The 21241-nt window shown below is 44.1% G+C and overlaps 1 protein-coding gene across 1 annotated transcript in view; it reads right to left on the bottom strand.

Annotated features, from left to right (window-relative positions):
- SUSD4 (sushi domain containing 4) overlaps window positions 1–14303 on the bottom strand; it is a 34919-nt gene extending 20616 nt beyond the window's left edge. The window contains exons 1-2 of the mRNA XM_085311196.1: window positions 14183–14303; window positions 5183–5395 (exon numbers count right to left, since the gene is read on the bottom strand). Coding sequence (XP_085167322.1) covers window positions 5183–5395; window positions 14183–14303 — 334 coding nt within the window. The remainder of the gene's footprint in view (window positions 1–5182; window positions 5396–14182) is intronic.
- Between the last annotated feature and the right edge of the window lie 6938 nt (window positions 14304–21241).

Genomic DNA, 21241 nt, shown 5'->3' with positions numbered 1-21241 from the left:
GATAAGGACAAGTTGAACATATCATATGTAGTTTGAATCCAGGCTTAAGAATCAACAAACACTGGGCAAGGCAGACAAAAAATGGGAGAAAAGAAATATTCCTGTCATCTCTCAGACTGGGGAGAAAGGCATAGAGAAAGCGCTAAATGTCATACAGGAAAACGGTGGCCAACCCACGCTCTAGTCCACCACCTTCACCACCAGTTCCTCACCCCTGCCAAGGGGAGCGTGAGGCTCTGAGGACACCTCCAAGGTCTCCACCCGCAGAAGAGCTGGGGCAGACAGGCACAGCTCTTAGATTGGTTTGCCACCCCCAAGCAGACTGCAAATTTAGATTCAACCTCACAGGAAAGAGGTGGTGTTTGCTCCAAGTACAGCAACGGTCTCAGCAGCCACATTATCACAGTAGGGGAAAATAGGCTAAAGTGTGAACAACCTGACATATGGCTCTTAAACAATAAATACAAAATTCCTACCTAGAGCTTTGGCATTTATGTGCATAACCACATTAGAATTGATGGAAGTTACAAGCACATGCTGTAGATCAACACGAGAATATAACTCTCAGCACACCGATTTTTGACAGTGCATTTACTGAACACCTAGTCATGCAACTTTATTCTTGTACTGACAGTTAAAATCGCCTGCCTCTTAACAAGAAATGACAGAACTATAAAATCAAATTGATTGGACAAAGATCTCAGGCAAATTTATTAATTTTAAAATCAATTACATTCTACAATGGGTGACAGTTCGTACTGGATTAATAGGCTTAATTTGTGATTAGAGATTGGCCTAGCAARCAGATAAAAATAATTATATGGACATCTAAATATAAAACTGTATGTAATTATCCACTGTTAAATCCAAACTCCTGAAATTAATTTCAAATGAACTGCAAGTACTGAGAGTTTTCAGTGCTCAAGCTCTGGAGTACTAATCCTACTATAAAACAGCTATTTTAACCACCCAGATGGCAGTAGCTGGCATTTACAGACACCGGGACAGGACCAGAGGCTTGTATAGCGTGCCAGAGCAAACACGGCAATCGACCGCTGCCTTAAACAGGTCAAGAGGACACAGAGGTTATTTCACCTTGCGATGGCTAATAATGACAAATGTTAAAAATTCAATTATAAAAAATAAAAAAATAACTTCACCACCACTTGCTACAAATTTCTGTATGCGTTATTATACAGTTTCTGCAAAGGAGACTTTTCCTTATGTCASCAGACAGCGGAGAACCACGAGCACTGCTGTAATTCCCCTTTAGCTGCTCTCCACGTGTGCCCCCTCCCTGTCTCACCCAAACCTCCAGGGCGTCCTGGTCCCAGCTCACAGAAGGATCAGATTCTAAAAAGCTCTTAAATTCTTAACTCTCGTGGATTGCCATCAAACCTGGGCTTAGTGTTTTGTCTGAATCAGTGGCTAGATTAGGTATCGACAACAAAAATTAATTCTGTCTTCTATTTTTTTTGTCTATTGCTAAACCCTAGGATTTTTTAAAAATACCTGAGGGAAGCACTGTTAATCAGGAAAGTACATATGCACTTGCTTCACTAAATCCCAAATCAGAGTCCTACTCTTGAGTCCAGATAAAAAAGCATTTATGTGTATGCTTAATTTTAAGCACACAACTCTTAACGTTATGCTCAAGCTGAAAGGCTTTGCTTGATCAGAGCACTTCTCCTCAAGTGCTCTGCACTGTAAATCAGCGATTCTCTCTTAAGCAACTGCTGTCACGTTGCCTATTACAGTCTCAAATTCCCATTTCTTTTCTAAAAATCACCTCAGTCACTGTTGATCACACTGACGTTAATGGCAATTCYGGTACTGACGGTCTTGTGATCAGACACATCATCCAGATTTCCACTTAACAGGTGGGGGTTGTAGGGAAGAGGTCTGAATATTCAGCAAAGCATGGTAAAGCCTATTTCAACAGCTGCAATGGCTGATACAGCTACTATTTCCAAAATGCACAAAAACATTCTCAGAAGCTACCCGCATTGTTAAAAAACCCTGCAAGTATTACAGCTTTTCTCTGCAGCTCCAATACCAAGTTTAGACATACTCTTCTGTTGTCACTCTGCACGTGTTTTTCCTTAACAAACCATTCGATGAACAACGGCACTCGCCGTAGATGCCTTTGGCAGGAGAGGGTGTGCATTTCACACACACTATTTTTAAAAGCATCAGGTTGCTTCTTTGGAGTTGCCTTTGCCCCCATTAGAAGCAGTTGAAGCCAACCGCTAAAAGACGGCCACTCTTGCTTTACTGACGCCCACGGGATTCCTTATTGTAATGAAAGTGTTCTGTTAATCCTTCCACCTGAGGAGCTCCAATGAGGCCCTCAAGTCCAGGTCCTTAACACGGCATCAGAAAAAACAGAATTCCCTTGACTGTTACGCATCTCTTTGGCAGACTGATTCAGGAGGCTCAGTAACTCCATCACTATTTTTCGTGGATATTAAATGCATTGTCACATAGTAGGACACGGTGTTGAACACCAATATTCAGAAGTACCAGTGCCCTGATACCCTTTTCTCCCCTTTCGTCAGCCTTCAGCGATTGGAGACGCGCATTTAAAGGGCGCGTGAGTTATCAGTGAGGCTGCTGATTCACGCCCAGGTTTTGCAAGGGTACTGTACTAGCTGTTTTGACACTGGACAGAGGAGAACTGCAAATAATTTTGTGCTTTGTGCTCCGTTGTCAGAGTTTTATCCTACCTACACGTATGTCCAAGGTTTAGGTATCACAGCTTCTCCATCAGCATCCTCTGATAAAATGACAAGCACTCCCTATTCCCTYATTTCATTTAATTTCAGGGTTTTTTCTCTGCCAGCTCTGCTCTAAACATTTCTTCGTGCTTACCTGTAATTTCAACTTTGAAAATCAGCTGAAATATATTCAGTGCTGAGGGTACAGTGATTAACAACAGTATGTCCTTACACTGCAGTGCTGGCCCCTTTTGACTGCAGTGGTCACACTTGTCCCTGGAACTTTCTCCCCTAACTTCTCCCCAGCCTCTGGATGCTCCCTCCCAACACCTTCTCCAAACAATCTGTCTGCCCACGGTTCTGTTGTGAAATCTCCTTTAAAACTAGATCCAGCTCTCTGAATTGTGACCTCCATGTCAACGATCCCTCCTAGCAGAGCTGGGATGGATCACACTTCTCTTACACTTCCCCAAAGCTCCCAGGCTCCTTCTGGTTGAGAGTGCGGCACTGTATTTCCACAAAGACACRTTAAAGACGTGACTTGCCTGATGGATACACTGACCTGTGTGTCCACATCCCATGTCTGGTAAAGCCTGTGGCTCCTCCAGCAGCTGGGATTCATGCTGTTCAATGTCCCTTAGGATCTCCGTCAAGGCTCACAATCCCACTTCTCTGGGTACCACCTCTGATCCTAAGAGGAAAGTCCCACCATGGGACTTTCTGTTACTCTCTTGACTTCCCCACTTGGGTGATTTCTCCAAAGATGCCTCCTCCTCCTGCTGGGAAGGCACACTATGCTCTCTTTAATGAGTCCCATGCTGGCACTCCACTGCTCATCTCCTTGACCCCTCTCCACGGGCTGGGACAGCCTTATGTCCCATTCGCTCGTGGTCTTCCCTCCAACAGCTGAATCTGACTCCATCCATCTCATCCTACCATCCCTGTTCGACCTCTACATAATTCTTGGCAAGCTTTCCAGTGGATCAGGTTCCTTCCTTTATACTCATCCATAAGCTCTTGGTCTTGGCCACAGAAAAGCTCCAAGTTTCACTGTCCTTACAGACAACAAATAAGGGATCGTAACCTTTTCTCTGTCAGGCAGCATAATTTATAAGCTGGTGTTAYTGGTCCAGGCTGCCTTTCCCTTCTCCATAATCTCAGTGCGTACCACAAAACAGCTCAAGATTTCATCTGCCATGGCTCCACAGCCTGCAGCCTCACATCTGCCCAGGAGTCTGGCCAACGGGGCAGCTACCTGAAAGACCATGGACTTCTTCCCAGCTCACTCTGGCCACTCTCTCACACATTTCACGCCCTGCTTTCACAGAGGCCGCTCTTCAGGGCTGCCCCCTTCATGCCTGCGCCCTGAGCCTGGTGCTCCCTGCCCATGCTTGCTCCCGCTGCAGCACCAGCCACCAYGTGCCCTGGTCATAAGCATCAGATCCCCGTATTTACGCACCCACTGTCGTGAACAAGTGCTTGCAGTTCTTATACACATCCTACACAGTTAGTGTGCTCATGAGCCACAGAAGTCTTTGACTACTTCTCTTGAATATAGTCCCTGTGTTTATCTTATCTTAAATGACGGAGAGCCTCCTGACGGAGAGCTCCACCCTGAAATCAATCAGAAAATTGCTAATGACTTCAGTGGAGCAGTCCCAACACTGAATCATGCATACTTGATTTAACTAGCACTTCTTACGTCTCTTGATTTTAATAGCTCTGTTGACCAAAAATAAATCAGCATAAATAACAAGTTATTGCTTTAATATGCTTGGTGATATACATAGTTTGTTTGGACACATTTTTGGCCAAATTTTCTTTTATGATACTCAAACTAATCCTGTTTCTATCCAACTCCTAGAAGAAGAAAGTAATTTAATGTCCTAATTACTTAAAGCCAGATACACTTTGAAAAATGTAACATAATAAAAATCAAGTTGTTTTATGCCATAACAGTCTGAATTATCTCAAAGTCAACTTCTACTGTGACTCTAAGCTACTGCATCCCATGCATATGTGATTCTCCTGTATGAATTATGCACATGTAATAAAAAACATTATTTAAATCCCGATTAACAGGTTTAGTAGCACTGGAAATTAATTATATTTTCCTAGTAAGATATTAGAGAAAGGAATATCAAGTGAACAGCTTTAACAAATAGTTACAAATAGTTTATTGATATTGCAGGCTTTTTCCTCTCCATATCAACTTGTAACTAATCAAAGTGCTTTATCTTTTTATTCTTAAGGTTCCCTTTCAACCCACATGCACACATTACCTCTCACAATGGAAATTTGACTGATGGATGGGAATTATGGACGGGAAACTTAAAAATGTATCAAATAAGATCCTGTGAAATGGACTCCAGCCGTCTGTGTTTTGTGCTGAGACACACGGACGTGGCACATGCATAAGTGAGAACAACCGACGCTGGTGAACTGCTTTAACAAAACTGACTTACCTTCTTGTAGGCACACAGGTTTATCACTTGGTTTCCAGCTCAGGGAGCCATTAAAGTGTCTCACACAAAGTTTTTTTGAAGTACCATTAAGCCTGTATCCTTCTTGGCAATGAAACCGGACTACCACACTTTCAAAGAAAACACCTGCACTGGGTGTCTTGTATCCRTGTTCAGGTGCTCCAGGATCAGCACAAGCATGTAGGTCATCAAACCCTACGTCAGACAAAGATACAATCAAACGGTGTTCGTTCACTGCCCGGGCAGCCGCAGTCCCGCTTTTCCTAGCTCTTGCCATTTAACTTCATGGGGGGCCTCGCATCTACTAATGACCACTGGCAACCCTACTTGGATACCTGGGTACTCCAGRCTCAGGAGAGGACCAGCTGCCAGCTCCAACAACAAATATTTGCTTGGGAGCTCTAGCAAGTTGTTAAAACACTGGTATGGGACTGCACTAATGCCAGAAGGGAGTTTGTTAAGACATTTACTTCCACAGAATTATCTCTAAAATAACACAAACAAAAACCCAAGAGTTGCAATCAAAAAAATGTGACTGTTTAGCACTATATCAAACTCATTTCAATGGCATTTGCATAAACTGAACCTTATTTTTTTTACTGCTGAGCAACAAAGGTTTAGCACAGCACTGAACAAGCACTGCGTATCAGAAGAGCAAACAACTTTGCAACAGGATCAGCAGGGGGGCAATTAACACCGGTGGGAGGGATGCCTGGAAAATTTGAAAACTGTCACACTGTGGCTTTAATACTTTGATTTTAAAAGAGTAGTATCAGCGAGCCTCTGTTATTTCCTGCATGATAAGTGTGAAGTGTATCCATAGTACAGCCAGAGGGAATAAAGATATTACTGCTCAAAATACATCTCTCTTTCCTGAGGGCAAGTCACACCCTCTCCCGAAGGGCTTGGTGGGAAGCTGTGGCAGCCACATGGACAGCACTGGAGGTGATGCAGGGCTCTTGCATTTGAATACCCAACTACTCCAGGGTATTGGACAACCATAGGCCTGGACAACCACAGACCGGAGAGCGCAGTAAGCACAGTAAGCAAAGCCAGTGCATTTCGCGACCAGTTGCCCTCATCCTCTAGCAGAGGTAGGGGCACACCATGTAGTCACCGGACATGACCATATTTTCCTGACTCCCCACCACAGCCGTTTTCATGTGAGCTTTGGTCCTTCAGCTGCACTGAACTCCCCCAACTGGGCAGCACTTTCCACGAGGTCATCTGAGACCCAATTTGCAGCATCCACCCTGACCACTTGCCTGGCCAGCGTGCCATGGGCTTCAGAAAGAGCCACAGCCTGCCCCAAGCTGTTGCCTGGGAAATTTCACTAGTGTCCCCTCCCTCGGCATTGCAGAAGCAGCACCAGAGCAGCGGAGCATCTGCTCCCATGCRGTTTTACTCCTCCGTCCAGTGAAGTTTATCTCAAGACCTGAAGGGTCAGTGCAGTAGCCAAGYAAATGAATCTACGACTCCCATGCCCGCTCATCTGCTGCACGACTCCAGACCTCCCCCGAGACTCTATCGTTTGTTAATGTGATGAATAAGGAGAAACAGTCATTACGTTGATGGGATTATATACTGTAGAGAATACTTAATAACAGAGAAAGGCTGTCTGTTTTTACGGGAGATTAAAAGGAAGCTGCTTCTGTTTCAGGCACCAAAATCACATCTTTCAATAAAGCCAGCGATGATCTCTTTTTTTTTCCATTAAGCCAAGGAATAATATGACATTGAGCTTGACTTTGTTTTAACCGCAAATAATCTCAGAATTTGAAGACATGCAAAGAATATTATAGCCCTCCTTGAAATATGTGCTTTTCTTACGAACTACATCCAGGGAAGGAACACAAACTGTCTAGTACTACGGCTCTGCGAGCTGCTGAGGTCACATACAACTCGCAGAGCACAAAACGAGCCAAGTTAATTCCTCAATTTCATTAAGTTAAATAAGCAAAGCTCGAGATTTCTGGACTGTCAGCACAAAACCCAACATAAAAGGCAAGAATGTTTTTCCCTTGTGCAACCTGACTGTGTGATCCTACCGCCACTTTTCTGGTGACCTTTTGTAAGCGAAGACTTTCATTTCTCTTAGGGATATTTTTGCAGTAAGCTCATCTCTACGGCTTCCTTTTCTCAAGCACAGTTTGTGAGCAGACATTTCTATGTCCCAGCAGCAATTCCCAGGAAGGAACTGGAACACCAGCGGAAAGACGAAATGATGCACCCTGTAGCTTCTGCAAACTCAGTAGCTAAGTAAGCCCCGTTACTCAGCTGCTGAGTAAGATCCGCCATGTGGAAGCAGCCCAGCATCACCGATTCCTGGAAATATTTCCATTTGTTTCCTCCTGAAGAAAGCAAGAAGGAAAAGGCTACAGGGAGAAGCCAGCTAGACCGATCACCCACGCAACGTGGTAACTTCTCGCGGCGGGTTCGCAAAGGCAAAGCAAACGAAATCCCGACCCTGCTCTTTCCTCCCCAAACACCARGAGCAGACACGGGCCAGACCTCGGTCCCGCTGAAATTAGCGGGGTTCTCCTGCTCTCGGGACGAGGAGGAGGAGGCAAGGAGGGGCGCGAGCGGGGCGCCCCGAGGCCGACTCTTGCCCCTCCGGCGCAGCAGAGACGCGCGGATCATCCAGGCGAAAGCTCGGCCCGTCAGCGTTTCTGTACGCAACTCCTGGTGCGATGCTCAAGACCGGGAAYGCGAAAACACCCCGGAGAACTGGGACCTTCCCGCTGTCCTTAACGAGCCCAGGCTCGGCCCCGTTACAGACCAATCCTTTCTATATACTCTCATTTAGTTAAGCTTCACCCTGTGCTGTAAAAAAGGAGCAAACGCATGTCTGATAAAACACACAACGGCTCAGTACTTTATGTCTTTTCTCCTCATAGTGTTCGTTTCTTTTATCAAAGCTACGGTTTTAGCAGCAGCCGCTCAAATTCGTGATACATTATTTTTATAAGGGCAGGAGCAATCTCGTTACAGACTGGACGTCTTTTGCTCTGGTTACTTTAGAAGCTGATGACACCAGCCAAAAACGTTTTCAGCCACAACCACAAGATAAAGTCTTTGAAAAGAACAGTAAAAATTACATAAATGGGAAACACAGTCTTTCTGGTTATATCAGAAAGGGGTTATCTTGCAGGAAAGGATATATAAAATAAGGTAAAAAGTCAGATAAAAAATAAGGTAAAAATCATTTCAGAAAGAGGAGGGATTTCTATTTCTTAATAGACCCTTCAGCAAGTCGGTTCAGGATGAAAAGACTGGAATTTTGCTTTGTCTCCTGGGGTTTTTTTTTTTTTTTTTGTGCTTACAAAAAGGGAAGGGGCAGGCATCAGCATCTACTAGTAAAATCTACGCAACATGCCTGTCAAATGAAGAACCAGATTTTCATGTTATCTGTAATATTAAAAATGTACTAAGATCAGCAGCCATCATCATCATCATCATGACCATTGCATCATTAGCAACCATTTAATGGGATGCTACTGCATGGTTTTAAATCCCTGATGCAAAGACTACTCCATTAGTGCTGAAACTAAGTATTTCAGTAATCAAAACTACTTAATACTTAATCTAGCATTTTATACGAGATTTTATTTTAGCTAAATTATTGGGTATCGTCAGTAGGAAAATATGGTAAAAATGACGGCAAATGAATCAGAAAGCTGAAAAATAAGCAATGTTCTGCTTGGGGCAGATAATGAACCATTGCAATCCGTTTGAACGGAGCGTATTACTCCAGTTCTGCATTACGTGTTCTCTAACATATAATGATTCATCTTGTGCCTGACGAAAAGCCTGAAATATTGGAAGCCCCTTGCCTGACAAAACACCCCAGGTTTCCGAATCCTGTCCAGTCCTGAATTAAAATTATAGCTACTCGTACCATTGGGTATTCTGTTGATCCCATCTGCAAACTCAGACAGCAGACTCCTAAATCAGCTCTGAGCCTTCTGCAAGCGAACGAGGCTGCCCGCATAATTTACAACCCCCGTGAAACGCGCCACGCGCCTTCGCGATGCTCCGGCCCCCCAGCACCGCCCGACCTGCAGACAGACTCCAGGAGCTGAACCGGCCAGTGCTTTGGCGGACGCCGCTTAGCTCCTACCAGCTCAGCTTACGTTGACCAGAGAGTCACCGTAGCTGTTGCGAGGCATGACTCCGGCAGGATAAAAACCAATTTATAACAGAAGAAATCCCATAACCTCCTCCCAGTAAATGTCCCAGACTGGATATTTAGTTTTTGAGCAACACTCGCATGCTGAGGCCTCTGCTGAGGGCAGCTCACATCGCCTGGCAGGCAGAAAGGACTGAAACGTGAACTCAGAGTTTGTTCAAGGGTTTAACCAGCCTCCTGCAGATCCTGGCTTTCAATTTTTTTTGTTTCATTTCAATTCATTCAACAAGTCAACTTTAATTATGAGCTCTATTCACGCTGCAAACTCCACAAGGAGTTGCCTAAAAGCCTAAAACCGTGTTTTTCTGCTCTACTCTGCCAAGAGGAGCCAGGTGAGAAACCTGCCTCACCTGCTCTAAAATTCGGATGGACATGGCAGCAGAAGCAATCAGCTCCACCTCCTTATTGCAGGTAAGAAATTCCTGGATTCTAACGAGCAAATCTTAAATATAGAAGATGCTCACAAAAACTTTCTTTATTGTATACTCATCACGTTTGAGGTAATTTTAACCATTTTCAAATGGTGCTTCTTTAAAATGGTTCTGTGCATTTTATCCGAATTCTGAATATCTATGAATTCTAATTTTAGTCAAACACATTTTGACAGAGATGATGGGTTTTTAAAATAACCTAATTGAAAAAAAATCAACCAACATCTTCTACCATAATAAAAACAGGGATGCAGTAAATGCACATAAAGCTCTATATATGCTTCAATAAGTGGACATAAACCTAACACATCCTCCTAGTCAGCGTAAGAAATTGTAATCACTGGCATAAAAATATTTGCAAACATGTTTGATGACTAGCAACCCGTAAGAATCATCATAAGGAATTAAATAGGTACTAGTCCAAAATACACAATACTAATGCATCACTTACAACAAATTTCCTTTTGATTGATGTAAATGAATAGATGAGTTCATTAATTTTATTTAACTCAACCTATTCCATTCATCTCCATATGTCTAAGGATATMATTTGAGTTGCAACACTACTGATGTGGGACTCCAGCCTTACATCACTAAAGAGCATGCTAACAACGCAGAAAGCTACTAATAAAAAGTGAAAAATAAAACTAACTCCTTATAATATGAAAACTGTTATTGGCCTGATGTGTTTTTAAAAAGCAATAGCAAAGTATTCTTCATGTGTTGATCAGACACATATTTTTCACACTYGGGGAAAAATTAATTACTGTTACCAAGAATTAGTGTAAATATTTTTACTCGAGACATGCATCACTTAGGAAATATAGCAAAAAAAAATCAGAAAGGAATCATGAGCTAGTTACTACAGTAGTATTTCTTCTAGGCCAATAGCATGAAACATTATTCATCAAAGCAAATCCACAGTAACGAAATGTCACTTACGCTATTCAGCAGAGATCCTGGCTTCTGTAAGGCGCAACAGCAGGAAGGAAATAGGCAGAGGTTTGAGCTGAGGTTTTGCTATTTATGCTCCAATTAATTACAGATTTCCCCATATAATGTTATATTTTTACTGCCTGCAACAGTACGGTAAGCCGACAATTTTTGCTTTTCAGCTCGGCCACAGAAATTGATTTTCATCCTTTCCCGGGAACAGCCGGAATTGGTTGYAGGGATAACGTGCGAATTTTGTAACACGAAACYTGCCAGTAARGCGCGCCGTAGCGGGGCYGGGGGGCCGGGGGGCGGACTGCCCCGCGCGGCGGCTCGACGACGTGACTTTGCACTTCGAGCTAATAAATASCACAGTCTTCTAATCATCACCCGTGTTACTCAGACAGCCCTCAGGCCCCCTCTTCTTTCTTAGCACGGTGTTGCAGACCTTCTCTGCACGGTGCCTGCTCCGCTGGCCCAAGAGCAAATGTCGGAGGCAGCCAAGCTCGCGGTTAGTTTTGGCAAAGCTGACGTGAAAACCTTCAAAATCATGAGCCTAACAACCCTCTCCTAGCCCAGAGTTTCCCCTTTCAACACAACYTCATTTCTCTCTGGCCAGTTTCTTATCGGTTCTGCAATTCTTCCGTTAATCCAAACCTTCACACACGCTTTCCTTGGTGGCAGGTTACTGAAATCAAGATAGACGATACCCGCTGCATTTCCCCTGCCTAGGAAACCAGCTGCCATCTCAGGAGATTAACAGGCTAGTTTGGTACAATCTACCTTCAATAAGCCTATGCCTTGTTTTATCTCATTCTTAACTTACCTCTAAGGCTTTCATTTTTTTCTAGCCTAAAAAAAACCTCTACAACCTTGTGAGTTATTGAGGTGTGAGAACCAAGTCTCTGGCAGCCCAGATCACGGGGGTTTCTTTATTATTATTTTTTAGTACTATATGGGCGCTATATTGGTAATCGCCCACACTCAGTTATGGACGTGACTGCGAACTTGCGTGAAACAAAAAAGCTGAGGACAGGAGACTGCAAAACCTGGAAGAGAAGCCGCAGCTTGGCAAAGGCACAGAGATGGGATCGAGTGACATCTGGAGACACGCCAGCCTGGGAAGCGCCGGGCGGCTGCACGGACGGTGCCGCCGTCGAAGACGAGGGAGAGGGAGAGGTGAGCGCAGGCTGCCTGGAAGGGTCCCCAGGAGGCTCCTCTGGGGCAGGAGGCTGCAGAGGGACAAGGCGGGTGGCACATTCGGGGGTCCCGTCCCCCAGCCACGGGAAGGAGAGGGCAGTGGTGAAACTGGGAACAGGGCATCRACGGCAGGAGCAACCGCGGCGAGGCGGCACGGTTTTGGCGGCTGACCCAAGGTTAACAGAAGAACCTGACTTCTGTTTCTGAAAACTACGGATCCATCACGTACTGTGCACGGACAACGGCGAGGTTAAGACTGCCACGCGAAGTCTAGTACACTTAATATAATACATGGATGTGCACCGTTATTAGTTGATGGCAAGACTGGGAGTTAGGGATTCATGTGCGCAGATAATAACTAACGTTGAGTTATCTGATGCTCAAAATATTTTCACAAAAGCCAAACTGAAAATCACTGGCACCAGTTACATTCAAAGACCACCACCCTCTGTTCTTCAGAAAGTCTTTGTATCCCAAGCTATCACAAAAATAGATCACCATCACCGAGCAGGACCACAGGCAGTGGGAGAATAAGCTCTTGTTTAATTTTTTATGGCACTCTTAATTGATTAGCTGGGAGCTAGGAAAGGTCCAGAACTAGTGAGATAGTTCCTTATTCTTACGCAAGGGATAAGAGTTTTAACCAGATAAACAAGCAATTTATTTAAAAGTTACTCTTCCTAATGGATATTAATTCGAGGATTTCCGCAGTCTCTCTTTCCCCGGAGTGTTATATGGTTCCTTTCAGCGCAACAGCTGCAGCAAACCCAGTTAAAATAATAAAAAAAAACGGTGGATCCATACACAAGCCGCGCTAGAGGCAGGCCGCATACCCGGATTTATGTGTGTGCCAGTCCCCCAGGATGGCATAACTGTGTTTGTTCTTCTAATAACTGCAGGCTCCAGTGACCGGAATAAAAATCCGGTGCGGAAGCCCATGYGCCCCCTTCGCTCACCTCGCTGCCCGGAGCTGCGCAGCAAGCGGGCAGAGCGCCGCGYGCCGGATGGGGTGCCCGACGTAGCGCAGGGTCCTGCTTTGCAAAATCCTCCACTGTCTCTACAAAATATTTGGCTCAGCCCTTTCTTTTTATAACAGCGGGGAGTTGCAAGCCTGCCCGCCAGCGCTCTGTGCATTGCAGTCACCGCTGCAGCCGCGCGGCTGGGTTATTCAGACRATTATCTTCTTCCTAATTAATATATCTGCACTGCACATCTACAGCCTCTTTCCAGAAACGCAGCCAACGTACTCAGTTAATTAAGCAGCTTATTAAGTAAGAACGGCCCTGCAATAGCTATTGTGACTACACACGTCAGCACTAATCTTAAGATCATAAATGATTTTTTTACTCTTACATGCAAACTCCAGATGAGCGCATAACGAGGACAGTCTCAGGTACTCCCCACTTACACGTCCCATTTCCACGTTGTGACCATCTTAGAAAGATTTTTTTGTACCGTGACACGGTCTTGTGCCTGATTTGAGTTCAGAAGCGAACTGCTTGAGGAAGATTAGGCAAAATTTTTTCAGGTCTTGCTGGACTGGGCAAGCCTAATACCCGTGTTTTGTTACAAACAAAATTCCCGGGTATTTTTTGCTTCCAGTAACTCAGAAATAGTTATTACAACTCTAAACTTGGCAATGCTGGTGGAGGAATGACATTGATATGGCCCATGCACCAGTCTCCTGACCACTAAACTCTCTTTCTCCTTTCCCAATACTACTTTCTCTTAACCATCTCCAGCTTTACTGTCCTCCCAAGAATATTAATGTTCCTCTTTCCTTTTTGCCTCCATCCTCATCTAGCCTCCTGCTCTGGCTCTGCTGGTGCTGCTTCTCAGAAATCTCACCAAAGCCTTTCCATTCCTTTCTTGCTTCCCTCTCAAGCTGGTTGGAATGAAGGTCCATGAGGTGGCATCAGGTGCTTGGGTGCCAACTTCCCTTTCTAGAGGGCCTCAGCTCCCATCTCGCCCTGCTGCTCCTGCCAAAATCACGCCGTTCCCTTGGCAATCTTCACCGGGACCTTGAGGGTAAGAACTGGCTTCCTCTTCTTTAGGAAGTTCACGTTCTTCACGCTATTCCTCCTCACCTTATGTTGCTGCTCCCAATTCCTTCCATGCCCTAACTTTCTTCCATATCCTCCATGGGGTGAAGTTTATGCCTTGCCCCTGAGATCCTTCCCACCCACAGAGCCTGCTCGTCCCACATGCATGTAGAGCTACTGCTCTCACCGAACGCAGCCTGTTGTGTACTATCATCATCATCATCATCATCATCATCATCATCATCATCACCAGGTAGAAATTTACTACTAGCCAAAGTTATAGGAGGGAAAACATTATTTTGTTCCATTCAAGCTAAGATTAAATCAAAGACCTTGTATACAATGGTGAAAAAGGACAAATGGTTTGTTCACAGCACCTTGAAGTCAGCCTCGTATTCAGTAGCTCTCTTAACATCTCTTCCTAAGATCTTCAGCTTGCAAAAAGGACACCAGCTTTCAGTGTCTTGGCACTCGCAGCGTGGGAGCGCTGCTCTGTCCAAAGCCATCAGCCGGACCCACGCAGCACGGGCCCGGTCTCGGGCAACGCCGCGTCCCCCAGAAGCTGCTCCAAGGAGAGCAGCCAGCGGTGGGACTGGCAATTTACCCCCCTAGCCTGGACATTACTCTGCCATGAAGACCAGGAACGAGGYCATTCCTTAGCCCTTGTCAAAACGGTCCCTCAGAGAGGCAACCTGAGCGCTTTGCTCCTGTTCGGGTCAGGCCGGCGCCTCTCACCAAGGAGCCGAGATGACGGGTACAGCCTACGCACCATACGCACGCRCGCACGCTCACGTACGCGCACATATATCCCGGGCTTGATTTCARTGGGAACAGAGTACTGAAGGAGCCTCTTAGCGACTTAGGCCTTCTTCCCGCCCAGCCAATTCATTTGTACTACAACTTCACGCTGAACTCCTTAAACTCAGTTGACAAAGGATTTTAACAGAAAAAATGCAAACAAGGCAATATTATAAGTTGGGTATTTGCCTGCTCCACGGGGAAATACAAAAGCTGAGCTCCTCTCGCATGTCCAGCGCTTCATAAAGCAATCCACTGCTCAGCTTACTTGATGCCTTACCAGACATACTACCTGGTAATTCAKCTATCTTAACGAAAACATATATATACATACATGCAAATACATATTCTTCTACATCTTAGAAATGAATGTTTCACATCTCATAGATACAATTTTGCATACGGTGCATGACGTACACAACACACCAGCCTAATTGAAAATGGAGTTAAACAGGCAACAGRACTGCATCTCACGGAAAACACGAGGAAAAGCAGCTGCCTTTCAAAGCCCCTGTAAGCGTTTCTAGCTTGAAACGCTCCAGCTGTCTCTTAGGTAGCAAAGGACGCTGTCTCAACTTTATCAGCTCTTCTACAGTGTTTGGAGGAATTACAAGAATCATAATCTAATACCGCTAGCAAGAAGAGATCCTCCAACCTGGGGTGAATTCAGCATTTAGAGAACTCATTTAATCTGTAATCAGGCAAATTTAATCTGTCAGCCAGAAACACCTTGTTACACTTACTCTTGAAATACAGCGCACCCAAATGAGGGAGGAAATTGTTTTAGTGTGATTTATAGCAATAACGGCGAGCCGTACTCCTTTTGGTAACTACACTGCGCGACACTTTTTCTCATTTGGGAGTACGCTTCCGAGGTATTTAACCTKTCTCACCTCCCGTTACAGCTTCCAGCAAATCCGCGACATCCTCGCGAGTATCAGGCATGATAACCAACTCCTGCCCCGGCAAACTGAGGAGATGCCGCTCCCAGCTCCTCCTTACGCTGCCAGAGGCTGGCGGGAGCCTCATCCGAGCTGGCGTCTAGGCAGCTGCGCGACCCGGGCTTCACGGGGCGCTGGGCGCGCGCTCAGACGTGAGACGAGCTCAGACCTCCTCGCTCAAGACCATTTGCCAGACGGATTCCTAACCGAAAACAGGACTGAACCGCTGAGTTATTCTACACGTGCTCTGACAGGTCGGAAAAAATAAACGCAGAAAAGGAACTCGCGGGGACTGAGGGATGCATCTTTGAGCCCACCAGACTCCATCGTCGCATCAAAAACCCTCTATACATCACACTTCTCTTTTTATAAAAACTCATAGCTCTCAGCAGTTTCCCATGTTCCGTGATACCACATGTCTAGTCTTCTAGATAATCAAAAAGAGAGGCTGTGTTTGGCAACAGGAAATCCCACACTCTATTCCTGTCTGAATGGTCAACGGCAATGGTGCAAAAATGTATTAAAATAAAGCTCACATTGTGCTGCAGCTCCTTCAGCTATCCCTGCAAGAAAGTGCCTTTTCTCCCCTCGGGACAAATGCACGTTACCCTGCGAACGCGCTCCTCTGCAACAGACGCCTTAGTAGAATATTATTTCTTTTGGTTTGGGCTTCCAATCTTACTGCGTATTCTGCTTTTTTTCAACTTTTCTTAAAAAAGCTAAAGCCAAATTAAATTAACGCAGCCACCAGAGGGAGCCTCTGATATCTTCATAAAGAACAGAAATCTATTGAAAGTGACAGAGAAATTAATGAAAACAATTAGAGCTGAGAAACTGCGTTCCAAGAAATGGCAGTTTTGCCTAAAGACTAAGTTCTATTTCAGTGTACGCATTTATAGAAAGATGTAATTTATGGTATAACTTTCTCATTTCAAAATGGAAAGCACGCAATGGAAAAACAAGAATCAGACCGAGATATGGCTGACCTTGGAAGGAGTTATCCCATCTCAAAAGGCAGTGACCCTTCAGCTACAAACAAGTAGCTAGAAGCAATTTAGATTGCTCAAGAGATCTAGCATTTTGCAACCAGATATTAAAACATAAATATTCTAGGGGAGTAGAATGCATATTAAAATAGTAGCAAATTATCACTATGTGGACTTACRCTTTTTAATAGATTTTGCAAAAGAAAACCTACAGCTTGCTTCCTGGGTATGAAGTCGGTGTGTATAGCGGTTTTATATGCACAGCCAGCTGCCTGGCTGAGTGGATGGATGAAAACAGAATTCTTCAAAGAAAAGAGCAGAGCTTTCTCAGACCTCTCAGCATCTTGCACAATCCTCCTCAAGTTCCCTAGATAGCCAACCTCCAAAATGTCATTAAAAATATGAAATATTAAAAATATGCTACTACAGAGTAGCATCTGCCCTTTATATCCTATTCCTTCTACAGCTCTTCAGAAGAAATCTGCTTTAAAGCATATATTGCTTAGAGGATGAAAATAGGAGATACTATGTTGGTATCTGGTATCTCCAACAGTACATTTAGTGAAATATTCATCACTYGCTCTAGTCTCTGAACTACTTCTGAATGACTTATGCTGTTTTTGAGAAGATGCTTGCCATGTAAAGACTTTATATGTCATTATTCTTAACTATCATCTTTCTAACCAAGAAATTTTGCCAGAGGGGCTTTATTTCATAGTAACAAGAACTTTAGTTTGCTTGGCTGAAACTGGGCTATTTCCAATTCTGTTCCTACAAATGAAGGAAAATGTTGCCAAACAAATACTGCACTGTCTGCTGGATGAGGCATGGTGCTTACCATATTATCTCAAGATGCTTTTTGTGCATGCTATCGGACTTCAATTCAGGATTTTTCTTCTCCATAATTGAAGTCACTACTCCTACTGGAACCCRTATGAGTAAAACTGATTATTTGAAGCTGTCTTTCTTTCCCACATCTGAAATAATTCTATATAGGCAACTTAGGTTAAAGTAAGTGATAGTATTGAGGAAGATCACGTCTGCAATGGGTTCAGACAAACGAGAACAGTAAGAGTGGCCATAGGAGCAATCCTAACTTCAGCGTGTTGTAACCTGAGGGTTTTTGCAGGCTAATGCCCTGTCAACCTCTTCTAGCACGACGTTTGCTTTAAGAAGGCAAACTGGTATTTTCACCTGTGTGGCTCCGTTCTGACCAACACTTTCCCAGGCAAAAGGCAAGCTAAGGGCAGGTTTTCAGTTACAGCAAGCCCAATTACTCCTTCCCTTAGATTACACGGGACCTCTAACTCAAAGCTCCAAATGCCTGGGATACGACCACACGCAGAGGGCAAATACAGAGATACTTTTGCAAGCATCYAAACTCCTCATTTGCAAACTCTGATACACCGAAGCCCATAATTTGATGTAAACTTGGTAGATTTTTCTAGCGATAATGAAGCACATCTCTAGTGCTCAGATCTCTCGCTTGAGCAAACCACTCCAAACACTGATAACACAGGAGCACTTTAAATCAATCATTGTGAAAAGGTAACTTTAGTTGGGCGTAATTACCTATTCTTTAAATGTTGTGCTAACGTTTCCTGAAATCCACAGCTATGCAGCAGAGATAAAACAAGTACGGGCATTCTCAGCCAGGTAGATAAAAAGTTATAGGGCATCTTTGAAAACAAGGATTCCTAATTGAGATTGTACAGCAGCTTTAGCTACAGGCATCGCGGCCAGCTCCACCTTCGCCAGCACAGCACGGCCCCTCTTGACTGCACAGCTGCTCATCACACCTAATATAATCACTGGTTATATAACCAGCCCCGGCACATGGCACTTGATATAAATGTGGATGTCATGGTGATTTTGAAAAACAACATTTCTATTAACATTCTGCCTCCAACTTTCCCAGCTGGCTGCCTGCAGACCATTTCCCAAGATGTTCTAGTTCCTCCCTGCAGAGCTCTATCATGTATCTTAATAATAATTCATAACATTTCTATTGCACCTTTTACTCTGACTCCCATTGACATATTCAGCTGTGACTTTCAGAGCAGCAGTAATACTGTTGTAGCTGTGATTGCCTTCAGGATACACCAAGGCAACATTTGTAGGCAAGAGAAATATATTTTGTGAGACCAATTAAGATAATTATAAAAAATAGACCATCTCTCAGGCACACGAGGCCTTCTTCACAGCCTGCTGCATTGTCTCTACTACAGTTATGAACTAGAAAATATTATCTTATGCCATAATGGCCAGGAGATTCAGTGGATAGAAAATAAAACCTAACAAGGTGTCAGAAATTAAAAGTTTGCAAAGATTTTATATCTAGAACGAGCAGCCAAACCTAACCAAACTAGGAACACAATTTCAAAAGCCTCCTTCCCTGYTCTCTCTTCATTAATATCTTCACTGATACCTTCCCCTTTCTGTACGTCCACAGATGAGTGGGTAACTACTGAAGTTTATGTAGAAAATCAAGAGACCAAGAAATACATGCAAGAACAAAGCAGACTGTAGATCAAGCTAATGCAATAGAAATAAGGAAGAAAACAAGACAAATCTTGTCACTTTASAGATCTGTTCCTAGCTCTTATTTTTTCTCAGTTTCAGGAACAAGCATAACAAGCAATCACATGCCTGATATACACTAGCCCACATTCAATACATACAGACAAGGCCAAAATACACTGGAGAAAAAAACAGTGAATGTAGTCTAAAGAGCGTAAAATGGATTTTCTTTTTGGCATGGATAAAAAGTGCTAGAGACAGCAGCACCTCTCTGCCCCAAATAGTTATCTTCCACAACTAAGTACAGTTCAATTTCCAAGATCTCATCCAAAATTGGCATCTTTTCTGAGACTGTCGAAGGTCATGAGGAGAGCATGTGTGACGCAGATGTCTGAGCAATTGCAAAATCCATTTAATATTTTTGCGGTGATCTAATACCTATTTGCATGGCAGCAATCTTTTGTCTCTGTTGACCTAAGGTCAGTGAATCAGAAGCTTAAAATATAACTGTTCCTTCATCCCTCTATCCAGATTCAAGATTTCAAGGCTATCGCAGCTTTTTTGTAAGCAACTATGAGGTGCTGCCAACAGAGCAGTTATTATATTGCTACACAACCAAAACATTATCACTGCAAGTTCAGCAAAAGGTACAGGAAGAAATACCTCCAAATGTATATACAAATACGTCTCTGAAATCACAGTTATTTTTCACCTTCTTTCTTAAAAGCCTCCAGTTCTTYTTCCTGCTGTATGGCTCGTGGGCTGCGAGACCTTTGGTTCTGTCCGTGCAGCGGAGGGGAAGTACATCTAGGATTGATTGCTAAACGACAGCTAACGGTAATAGCCAGCATATTCCAATAAAAGCCAGTTCCTCTGACCTTTTGCATCTTTGTTTTAGCCAAGCCTGAAACACTCCGGCTAAGCCATCTGTTCCCATAATAAGAGCAGCAACACAAGGACATTGAAGAATGTGAGCAATGCCCKGCCAGCGTGGTCCTGCTTACGCCAAGGCGGCATACGGTCATGTTGCTTGTTCACACGGACACCAATGCAGCAAACTGGTCCTGATTTCAGCAGACTACGGTACCCGGATTGCGTTAGAAACAACCACGTCAGCCTTAACAGCAATAAYGACAGTGATCAAAACAGTAGTAACAGGCCAGATCAGATCCAGCAGCGCTGCCATACATAATGTCTCCATAGTTTTTTATCTTCTAAAGGTCACTCACTTTAGTTACATTGCACTATAGATCTTAAACTCCCTTTTGGAAGAGCTGCTGAATCGTTTCACCTTGATCAAGTACTGCATTGATTCTGGACTAAYGTTATCAGAGACATGAGAGAAGAGGGAGAAGAGCTAGATTACATGGTGCTGGGATAAGTGTTTCTCAAGCCAAATTTTCCAGTCAGAATCATTCAGACTCTTGCACATGCACAAAAATGTCTGTATGTGTCGACTGTACACACAAGTCCTGTTGGATACACTTTAAAAAAAACAAATATCAGGTCTTAGACCTTCAGCTGCTTCTTTCTCTTAAGAATACATTTCAGCCTAACGCCCAAACTTGCCCCAGGTCCACGTGCTTTGGACACGACCTATGCTTGGGCACATTCATATTCAGTCGTTCCACAGCTGCCTTTGGGTCACAACCAGGCACCAAAGCACAGTCCACAAACACCACCCAAGCCTGTCCTGTTTGCATGATGGTCTGTGCCTCCCCCCCGTCCTCAGATATGACCGACAGAAAGACAGGTCTGATATGGAGGCTTTCTCCAAAAGGCGTACAGACAACAGTCCTGTGCTATACAGGACTGTTAGGATTTGTAGGCATCCTGAAACCKAACTTCTCATTTTTGTGTGTATTCAACACACATTTTTATGTGTGGCTGCACAGCAGCCGACTTGGATGTGGATGAATAAACTGCAGTGAGAGGTACACTGGACGAGGCCAGGCAGTGGAGTTTGGTGCAGCTGACCTTGAGGTGTTCATGAGTCAAATA

This window comes from Rhea americana, unplaced genomic scaffold (genome assembly GCF_003343005.1).
Source record: "Rhea americana isolate MKP2758 unplaced genomic scaffold, rheAme1 scaffold_109, whole genome shotgun sequence".
Taxonomy (NCBI): Eukaryota; Metazoa; Chordata; class Aves; order Rheiformes; family Rheidae; genus Rhea; species Rhea americana.
This window is presented reverse-complemented; position numbering and strand designations above follow the sequence as displayed.